Source organism: Remersonia thermophila, chromosome 7 (assembly GCF_042764415.1).
Source record: "Remersonia thermophila strain ATCC 22073 chromosome 7, whole genome shotgun sequence".
Classification (NCBI taxonomy): domain Eukaryota; kingdom Fungi; phylum Ascomycota; class Sordariomycetes; order Sordariales; family Chaetomiaceae; genus Remersonia; species Remersonia thermophila.
Window position 1 is genome coordinate 285,189 of NC_092223.1, and position 11,038 is coordinate 296,226.

Genomic DNA, 11,038 nt, shown 5'->3' on the forward strand with positions numbered 1-11,038 from the left:
CCGCCACTCGCCGACCAAAGATGGACGCCGAGTTCGTTGGTGTTGTTGTTGGTGTTGTTGTTGTCCTTGGGCGCTGGACGTCGCCGGCCAGGGGTCGAGCCTCGAGAAACAACAAACCTAAACTAAAAAAAGACCCCCCCCCCCCAAAAAAAAAACCGGCGCCGGTGTCGTTGGAGCCAACGTTCGTTTGTCGGACGTTGGAGCTTGGGAGCCCGGAAGCAGCGGGTCCGCCTACTACCACCAGCGACAATCACAACAACCACCTAGCCGGAGCGGAATTGCTGCGCGCGGTCTTTGAACAGGCGCGGGTCCTTCAAGAGTGGCGCGCGGGGAGAGGGAGGGAGGCGAGTAAATACTTGGCAGAAAAAAAACCAAAGCAGTAAAAAAAAATGAAAATAAAAAACAAAAATAAAAAGCTTAGGGGTAGGTACACGTATGTACTTGTAGCACACACAACCCGCGTGAGACTGCGACGGACTGTGACCGACCGACTGCCTTGCTTCCTGGGTCGACGCAAGGCTGAAAGTGAGGGCCGATCTTGGAGCTGGAACAATCTCCGGAGATGCGGTGTCGCAAGGCGGTGGGTTGGGCAAAACCCCGTCTTGACAGCCCGGGCACGCTAAGGCTACTATGTACTGTGTACGCAGTAAGGACGGGACCCGACCTCGGGGGGGGGGGGGGGCGGGGGTGGCAGCGTTGCATCAGAGGAGGGTGGCATCCATGATTCCGCCTCGCCTTGCCTTGCCGGGGTCAGGCTCTCTCGTCAGGGGGCAAACCCTGCTTACACAGTAGGTCCTTAGGGGGCGGTTATACGCAGTATTATAGTATATACACAGTACATACATATTAGTAGTAGATGGCTCATCTGATCAGATGTCCGCCACGGCTCTTTTTATTCTTTGGTGTGTTTACCTCTTGCTGTGTCTCTCGCAGTGTGCATCTCGGAATCAATCACAGATGGCACACGTCTACACGGAGGCTCAGAGTTACAGAAAACAGGTAAAGATTCCCATCTGGTTTTTTTTTTTTTTTTCTCTTTTTTTTTTTCTTTTTTTTTTTTTTTTTTTTTTGTTTCTTGCCCATGACCTTGGTATCCTTGGGATACCGTTCTCCGCCAGCAAACACTTGCAGGGGAAACCAGAGCGCTGCTCACGGCTTAGAAAAAGAAACACAAACATAACTCATTAGGTATCTACCCTCATAACGTCCCGGCTCAGACTCGCAAAATACAAAAACACTACATGATAGCAAGCAAAACAGGCGGAACAGGCGATATCTAGACAAGGGGAGGGGGGGGGGGGGGGGAACAGAAACCGGACACGGTCCCTGCCACTTCTCCCTCCGCTGCTCCTGGCCGCAAACACGCTCCCGCGCCCGATCCAGCTGGCCAAGTTGGCACCTCCGAATCCCATCCGACAACTCCTCGTTCCCGCCCAAACATACAAATATGCCCCGTGATGATTCCCCTCCCGTCGCCAGCACGCCTCGCCGCACGGGGCTGAATGCCGCCATGAAGGATGATTTTGGATGTTGATCATGTGCACACAATGTCAAATGCCCGCTTCCGCCGGGCGTCCTGTTGGTCGTTTTCATGCTTGTTGTTCGTTCGTCTCCCTCCCATGTCCTGGAACCGCGCCGGTGGTCCGTCCCGCGAAGGGTCGTAGCAACGAAGCCCAAGACGCCGGGCGCCGCCATCGCTCTCACGACTCCTCAGCCATCAACCGCTGGACCTCGGCTTCGTTGAGCAGCTTCCGCTTGCCCAGCTCTTCCGGAGGCTTGCCGTCGCGGACCGCGCCAAAGTCGAGAATCTGTCACAAAAAGCCGTCAGCCCGTGCTTCACGAAGCTTCCCTCTGCCGTTCCTCCCCCTACCCCTGAAGCGCCGCAACATCCGGAAGGGTGTCCAACAAACGTACCTCGACATAAGTGAGATTGCCCCGTTGCACCGCCGCCACGCACCTCCGATCATCAAACTTGACCTGCCACACGCCGCTCAAATCCGTCAAGAGATCTTGCACGTGATCCCCCGTGGCCACGTCCCACATCTTGACCGTCTTCTCGCTGCCCGAGATCACCTTGCGGCCGTCGTGTTGGAAACACGTGATGGCTCCCGTGTGCGCCTCGAGCACCTTCTTGCACTTGCCCGTCTCCGGGTCCCAGATGCGCAGGGTGCTGTCGGCGGCGGCGCTGACCAGCTGATCGTCGCGCAGGTCCAGCAGCCCCACCAGCATGCTGTGGCCCTCGAGGGTGAACAGACACGAGCCGGTCGCCAGGTCCCAGATCTTGACCATGGAATCCATGCTCCCCGAGATGCACCGGTTCCGCTTGTGGTCCAGCACGACCGAGTACACCTTTTGAACATGCCCGTGCAGCACGTGAAGCTGCTCGCCCGTGCTGATGCGCCAGACGCGCACCGAGCTGTCGTAGCTGCCCGACACCAGCGTGTCGCCGTGCGCCGAGATGGCGCGCACCGAGTGGGCGTGGCCCGAGAGGATGCGGATGAAGTAGGGGCACTGGTCGTCGTTGGCCGGCGGGCCCGTCTGGATGTAGCGGCGCGAGCCGGCCTCGGGGAGGCGCCAGACGCGCAGCTGGCTGTCGCGGGATCCCGTGATGATGAGCGGCTTGGGAGGCATCATGACGGGCTTGCCGTCCTGGACCTTGCCCGTGTCGGCGGGCATGACGATCTGGAGGCAGCGGACGGTGCTGGTGTGCCCGTAAAAGGTGTGCGTGCAGAGCCCCTTCTCGATGTCCCAGACGCGGACCGAGCGGTCGGTGCTGCCCGAGACCAGCGTGTTGCCCTCGTACTGGAGCGCCCAGACGCCGCCCTCGTGGCCCTCGAGCTTGGTGCGCAGCTTGCCCGTCTTGGTGTCGTAGACGTGAATGAGGGTGTCGTCGCTGCCCGTGACGATCTTGTCGTCGTCGAACTGCAGGCACGTGATGACGTGCCGAGGGTGGGCCGCAAACGCCACGTGGCCGGGCTTCACCTTGCCGCTCATCCAGCTCTTGCGGAACATGTGGTGCCGCCGGTACAGCGACTTGAAGAGGTGGAGCTGGCGCAGGCTCGGCAGGCCGATCTGCGGGTCCGGCACGGCGAGAGCCGCGGCGCTGGCGGCCGAAATAGGGCCTTCCGACTTGTGCGTCTTGGGCGCCGGCGCCGACCGGTCCTTGGCGTGCTGACCGCTGGCGCGCTTCTTGGCCCGCTCGGCGTTGATCTGCGCGAGGCCGCGCTTCCGCTTCGTCGCGCCGCGGGTCCTGGGCAGATATTCCATCGGCTCGGCCTTGACGGCCGACCGGAGGAGCTCCGATTCGCTCGACGTCAGGCGGCTCTGGTTGCTCAGGTCCACCTCGCACCCGTGATACCCGACGGGGTCCTGCCAGCCCCAGCCTTCGTTGATGGCCCGCTGCAGCTCGCCCGGCGGCAGGCGGAACCCATCGCGGTCGAACAGCTCCTTCCAGCCCGTCTCGTTGGTGTCGACGATGGTACGCCAGTGCTTGGATACCTGGGCGGCGCGACAGAGGTCGCGGTGGTCCAGGTACGAAAGGACGTGCAGGCTGAGCTCGAGGGGGAGCTGCTTGAGAAAGTCGCACTTGAGGGCCGGGTTCACGACGTCGGCCACCACGTGCAGCGTCTTGCGAGGGCACCGGCGGAGGAACTGGTACATCATCCACGTCTTGAGCTCGTTCGGCATGGCGTCGAAGCTGTCCAGCATGGCGCCGGGGTCGACAAAGGATCGGCCGTGCCTCGGGCGGCTGAGCGCCGTGCTGGTGCCGTACGACGACGACGACGATGACGACAGCTCCATGGCTCCCGGGATCTCGGTATCCTCGGTGGCCTGGCTGTCCAGCCACGAATGCCCGGCCCGCGTAAGCTGCGTCGAGAACGAAGCTTCGGCGGCGGCGTCGTCGTCGTCGTCGTCGTCCTCCTCCTCCTCCTCCTCCTGGCCGGCCTGCGTCTGCGTCGCCGCGAGGGTCGGCGAGAGCCGAGGGCTAGGAAGGCTGACGTCCTGGCTAGCCACATGGTTGAGACCGCGTCTCGGCTGGGGATCGAGGGAGGCAAAGGACTCGTGGGCATCGTCAAAGGGCAGCAGCTCGACGTCGGTGACGGGCGGGGTGGCGGCGACGTGGCTGAAGGCCTGCGACTCCGGATCGGCCTGGCTGTCGGCGTCGTAGGTGGCGGTCGACTGGCTGATGCCCGAGTCGACGGGGTCCGTCAGGGCCGACCTCAACCGCGAGGTCCGGTCGAGGCGGGCGGCCATCATGTCCGAGGTGTTGGGCGAGGCGAGGTACCCCGACGAGCGACGGGCGGGTCTTGTGCTGCTCCGCGTCCGCATCACCTCGTTACGCAGCTTCTCGGCGGCGGCATACGGAGCGATGGCGGCCATGGCGGCCGAGAGACGGGTGATGCGGCCGGTTACGGGGGTGCGGCTCGGCGAGGTGACCCTCGCCGCCGATCTTGCCGACCTCCGAGCGGCGAACAGCTCGGGGGCCTCGACGCGTCGAGACGGGGTGGACGTTGGGCTGTCGGCACCCGGGTCGCGCTTGATGTCGCTTGCGGACTCGATGCTTCGAGACCGTAGCGGCTGGTGGGGGGGGCGGTTCATGTTAGTAGATGCCAACAGCCGGACTGGACAAGTCGCTCACCTGGGCCTCCGTCATGTCATAGTCCTCGTCCCAGGCCTCGATGGGGTAGTCGTCGAGCTCGAAGGTCAGCTTGCGCAGTTCCGGGGGGGTAGGCTTCGCGGCCAGCGGGTATTCTTTGGAGTCAAGGGTATGGACATCTCGGGGTTCCCGGAGAAAGAGGGGCGGGTAGGACCGCTTTGTCGTCGTGGTTGTGGTGACCGTCTTGGTCTCGATGCACTCGTCCGCAAACTGCATCACTCGGTGGCGCGTCACCGTGGACTCGTCCTCCTGCCAGGTCATCGAGACCTTATGGTTAGACCGGGGGCGGCGAGGGTCCATGGTATGGCGATGGCAGGCTCCGAACCGGCGGAACGACGCAGCGGCGAACACGCTCCGTCAGACCACGGAGGGGGCGGCGGTCGAAGGCGACGAGGGTTTCGTGTCCCCTCGATTTGGGCGACGAGAAAAGAAAAAAAAAAACACAAAACTATCTCGATGATGCTGAAGGATGGTGATCGCGTCGTTCACAGGGCCAACCTCAGGCCAGCGTGGTGTGTGATGTTGTGCCGGTGCAGGCGGTCGGTCGGTCACGCAGTCGTCGCCGCTTTCGCTTTCGCACGCGTGTTTCGGCCCGCCAGGATCCCCCACCGATTCCCAGTTGCGATGAGGATGCCAATCAAGCTATCATTTTCCTCGGTGCGCGACAGGTGAAAATCCCGAGGATGGAAACCAGTGCAGGCAGCGGGCTTTTGGCAAATGAGCGTCGGGATGCCGATGGAGGGAGGAAGGATGGGGAAATGAAGTCGGCGGTCCAAGGCTTAGTGTTGTCAGGGTTTTCCTGGATCCGGTGGCGGTTTCGTGTGGACGGCCGTGCAAGGCAGGCAGGCAGGCAAAGACGATCGATGCAAAGAGGTTTGGATTCCGGGTCGGGAACCACAGGACTCGAAGGGTGAAAGACCTAAGGGGGGAGGAAAAACAAGGATGACGATGTCGAGATTACGCCGTGTTGGCTGGTTTTCCCGCTGCCTTTCCAGGTTTGCTGAGGTAAGGTGATTGACTGATGGACTGACTGACAGGAGGGACGAAAGCGGTGATCCAGGAGAACAGCCGAAGAGGCAAGACCGGGGCCCACTGTGATCGGTGGATCTGAGGTGAAGTCCCAGGTTCACTTCACCCCCCCAAATCTGGGCATACTGCGTAGGCTCCGCTTCCCATCCTCAGTGGAGCGACCTGACGGACTCCAAAGCGCCAAGCCACGCCCCACCCTATTGTCCCTCCATCCCTTTCCACTCCCGTCTGGTAGGTTGTCTGGTCTTTTTGCTCCTCCCCTCCCTCCCCCCCCCCCCAAAAAAACTGGCCCAAAATGGCAACACCTGGATTCGTGGCACCTTATGAAAAAGAATGGCTGCGACAAGGCCCGGTGATGCCACGGGCTTGGGGCTTTGGGATGCAAGCATGCATGGAGGTTTTATCAATTTCCCCGCCTTCCTCCTCTAACTACTGGAATCCCGATAACTGGTCGTAACCACGGCGATCCTCCTGCTTCAGGCCGTGTCGGCGTCAGCCGCTGGTGGGCACCTTGCTTGTGTTGGATGCACCTCTTGTTGGATGGGTTTCCCTTTCCGACCAAGTTCCGATGCCGAACGGCAAGGTGGAGCCCTCCCTCCGTCGCCTGGGCGGAACGTCGCGGGCTCCGGCGTTTCCACTGGATGGACTTTAGGTTTGTCAGTTAGTCAGGTTCTGCCCACCTCCATCATCCAACCGCGTGCGGGTGAGGCCAACAAAAACACGTGCGGCAGCGCGCCATGAACTGCGCGCGCCCCCCCTCCGTCGCTGAAATTTTCTTTGCTTCGGCCTGCCCGGCTACGGACGCCACTCGCATCACGCTCAGCTCTCGTGGTTGTCGTGGACAACGTTATCGCGGCAATGCGGTGACTTTAGGCATGGTTGCCAACCGGCACTTTGGCATCATGAAGGACCATCATGGCCGTTGTTGTGATCATCCCCAAGCCTTTATGCGCTGTGGCGGGCGGGCCTGGCTCACTCGCTACGCGATGTATGGCGACATGCTACTAACTAGCACACGAAGCGCGGGGCAGCCTAGGTCCCCGTCCGACCAGGGCCCCCGTCACGGTAACGGTGACATCCGCACTCCCCAGAGCACCCACGCCACCACCTCACGCGTCGGGAGCCAGGTCCACAAAGCACAGGGCTTGGAGCAGGCCCTCAGGCGGTTTGGCATCGCGTCATGCAAACCTCCCTCTCTTTGTTTGGCTCGGAGGTTGGGGGATGCTGGTGGGCAGCAAAAACTGTCGGGTCCCTTGGACCGGGACGGGGCTCGGTGCCCGACCTCCACGGTGGAGCCCCGGCCTTGGCGTGCTGCTTCTCGAACCCTTCCCAGAAGAGCCCCCTATTTTTGAGGTCTGGTGTGTTTCACTAGGTTGTTTGACAACCGCCCCCTGCTGACCCTGGCCGACTACCTTATGTATTATCATGGACCTATCATACGTACTGCGTAGTGAAGGTACGCACCGCTCTGGCATGACAGCGTCCTCAAACGGGGAAGTTGGCCAGAACCCAGACGCCCTTGTTTCGTCTTGTCCAAGATGACAGGGCTGCCACGGAGCCTGCAGCCTTGCGTTGGGATGCATACGTGTGTAATTATAGGACCTGGTGTCCGATGTCAAAGGTGAAGGCGAGGCAGGCCAAAGACCAGACAACACGACGGGACGAACTTGGCATTTTTTTGTTTCCCGGGTTTCAGAGAAAACATCGGATGAATCCGGGCATGGATGTACATCCGTAGTACACAGCGGAAGAGGCCATGTGCCATAGGTTGGACGGCGGGTGGGGCACTCTCAGCAATATACGGAAGTGCACCCACCGCAGGTCATTCAACAATGCTTCCTAGGTTGACGGGTCGATCGATGTGTTGAATGATGGCCATTGGAGGGCAAGGCAGGGTTGTTGTTGAAGAAATGGAAACTACAGACCTCGCTCATGAAAAACCGAGAGAAGGGTCGAGCCACTGCTGCCTTGACACCTAAAGCAGGCTCTGGGAAAGAGCACCCTCACCATTACCGCCTGCCATGACCATGGATGGCCCTCTCTCCCACTCCTCAATCGTCGGGCAAGATTCCCTACCTACTCTTCCAACTCCCATCCGCCTCAAGCCTGCCAAGCGGATCTCGTTGAGCCGTAGTATTCCAGGCCTGGCCTCATGTGTGGATGGGAGCTCACCTCGTCAGATAGGACGCCCACTTGTCCACGGCCCCTTTCCACTTTGTCACAGCCAAGCCGTCGTCGAAATGCCCAAGGAATGGACCGTTCCGCAGGAGAACCCTCAGAAGGCCAACCGCGATGTCGAGCGTTGTAAAGCCGTCTTCACGGCGGCTGTCAGTACTTGGGTCTTCGGTACATGACTACCGTCCTTGGGGAAAATAGTAACTGACCAGCTTGTTGTGCACAGATCAGTCAGATTCTTTACGCTGGGTACGGGCACGTTGTCTTTTGTGGTGGCTTCCGAAGGGATTTTGTCTGACCTTTTGCAGGCGCGCATTCCCACCCCAATGTTTTCAACTGCTCTCCCTCGAGTCGCTCGTGTCCTGCAGCTTTGACGACATCCTCGCCTCCCCCTCGGGCCTCCACGCTCATGACCCAGCAGCCTTACGGGACCCGGGGCATACCATCTTCCTTCGCCAGGCCAATGATTACGGGCTCCATCGATTCCTTGGAATCCTGGTTCGTCACGAGGAGCCCTTGTATTGCCCACACCGGCTGACATGATTGCCCTCAAGAAGCATGACATCATCTCCCTCCTGGAGACTGAGCGCCTCGTCAAGTTTCGCATCAGCTACATGCGCACCAGGCTCTGGGCTCCTGACGCCCTCATCGAGTACTACACCATTGCTGTAAAGTACAGAGACGATGGCGTCTATGAGCTTGTTGTGTGGCGTGCCGGGACAGGGAAGCATCACCATGCCATCACCGACTCCCCATGGGAGAACCTGGGCGGCTTTCTGAGCCGACTCCCTTCGCGAATGGGTACGGTTCCATCACGCCAGCCTCGTTCAGGGCGCGCTGACGAAACAGGCTCTCGGTATTGGACGCTGGCGTTTCATGCCGCTAATCAACCGGACAACCCACCCGTTGGTCTATGGAGGTATGATGACACCGACTTTGAGGATGCAAATCTCCACCTGCAGCAGTCGGTCGGGTACTCTTATCATCGGCTCGTGTGCCTCACGTATGTGTATCCCTGCGGAGGACGACGTGTTGGCTCAGCTAACCTTGTAGGGTCCCTCCCTTGCCGTCTGATGACGACCAGGATGCAATCCCCGAGACCCCTCCAGAGCCAGACAGGGTGGTCCGCACCAGCCGAAAGCGCCAGGCAAACCCGTCAAATGCGAGGAATGGCAACCGGCCTGACAAACGGACCAACGGGAAAACCTCGAGGTGGCATGGTGAAGGTCCTTCAGTGGCTGAAGCAGGCAGGCAGCTCTCGCCGGCACAAACGCTCGCTTCCAGGACGGCCTCAAAAATGTCGACGGGAAAAAGCATCAAAGGCGGAGGTGAAGCATTGGCAGGTAACCTTCAGGTGACCCAAACCCCTGCGCCAAAGAAGCCTGTGACCAAAAGAAAGCCAAAGAAGCCCCTCGTAAGTCTTCTCGTATCCCTCAAGGGACGAGGCTAACCTGCCAACAGCAACTCTTCGAAGAGGCTGCTTCTAGCTTGCCAGCGACGCAAATCATCGAAAGCCAACCGCTGGTTCAGGATAGTACTCAGAATCTGCAGAGTGCGAAAGCATACCACTGGGACGATGACCAGATGACGCGCCTTTTCTTCGAGAAGCCCGTGCCGCGTACGCCCTGTCCCGGTGAAAACCCATTCACGTGCCTCGACGGCGTTGGCCCCTCTCCTGAAACCCGCTCCCCGGCTCAGGACCATCTCGTATCGACTCACCTCACGCTGCCTCGGCTCTTGGGCGATGATGGGGAGCAGCCCTCCGAGTGGCCTCCGAACGGGGAGGCTCGGTCTCTTCTGCGGATCACACCCACGTCGAGCGTGGCTGGCAAAGCGCCGGGTCTAAGCCAGTGGGAGCCGCGAGCATCGCCAGCCGCGACCAACTTGTTTGGCGGAGTCACCGTTAGTGAGGACGAGGAGGAGGAAGCTGGTAAGAGGGGGGTCGGTGTCGTTGGGGAGGGGATGAGCGTGAAGCTGGATTTCGAGCGGGTCATGATGAAGTGAGGCGGTGCAGGTGCTCAACGCTGGGGGGGACGGGGGCAAGAAATCAGGTTGCAGCATGCCTGCGCTTGGAAGAGAAATCTTTGCTAAAGGTCAATGGAAGGCTTGTGAAATTCGCTACCCGGAAACCATGTCGGATCGAGAAATCCTTGGTTGGTCCACGGAGCATCATCAACCTGTTACGCGAGCACAAAGCGTAGCTGACTGCATGCTGAAAAGGGATACTGAACTTGGCCTAGCAGGCATGGCTGGGGAGCGCATGACGCAGCGTGTCTCTATTGCAGAGCACGTACGGCGTCCCCGAGAGCTGATTATGCAAGGAGTTGGAGGGAAAGAAATCCCAAGCAGAAAACAGACACCGGTCGAGCTCCTAGAGGCCTTGGATGGCAGTATTACAAACCAAGCTCCAGCGCCAAATATCCCCCAGGGATCAAAAGATCAGCCAACCAAGCCACCGCTAGTTCCTATTCAATCTTATTGTGCGTCTGAGTTTTTTTTCTATTCTCTCTATCTTCGCAGCAGGATTTACAGCCTCCACGAGAGCACAATCTTATCGAGTGGTGTTCCGGACCCGCTTGGTACGTTGGTTGTGGGAGGAAGTATAATAAGAGAAATCTGACCATGGAAAACGACAGTGAGAAGCTAATTTTGAATTACTCACATGTACCATGTTTTCTCCGTTAGCTCTGGAACCCTCCTTGTGGCCGGGCCTGGAGCTGGCTGGAATGTATCGTCTCAGAGCGTTACCATGTTGTTAAAAAGCTCTGTTCCGGGCTGGTATTATGACGGAGTGTTCCGGTCGGGGGTCTCCTGTGCTAGTTTAAGGATGCTATTGCTGTAACTACCCCCAGAAGACGCTTGACGATCGAATGCATCTGCCTAAGCCCTTGTGATGATGGCTTGGGGATTGCCTGGCCCTTTGACGACGACTGAGAGGGTAATATATGGCAGATTAGGGTGGTCAGAACCAGTATTATACTAACAATGATGTATACGATGGAAGTAACGAAACAGAACACACCATGATATCGAAGTAAGCTCTTATAGGGCATGGAACTCACCCAGAGCAAAGCGATATATACATATACAACGACCGACTCGCACCCGACCCGCCATGTTCAAAGCCGACATAATGTAATACACCCATACTTGTACACCCTCACTTCTCTACACTAC

At 59.2% G+C, this 11,038-nt stretch overlaps 1 protein-coding gene across 1 annotated transcript; it reads right to left on the reverse strand.

Annotated features, from left to right (window-relative positions):
- Positions 1–1,700: 1,700 nt before the first annotated feature.
- Positions 1,701–4,957, reverse strand: VTJ83DRAFT_7063 (uncharacterized protein; the record flags this gene model as incomplete). Its single annotated transcript, XM_071013844.1, has 3 exons — positions 1,701–1,808; positions 1,915–4,578; positions 4,640–4,957. The coding sequence occupies 3 exons, from the start codon at positions 4,955–4,957 to the stop codon at positions 1,701–1,703; spliced, it is 3,090 nt and encodes a 1,029-aa protein (XP_070863280.1).
- Positions 4,958–11,038: the final 6,081 nt, after the last annotated feature.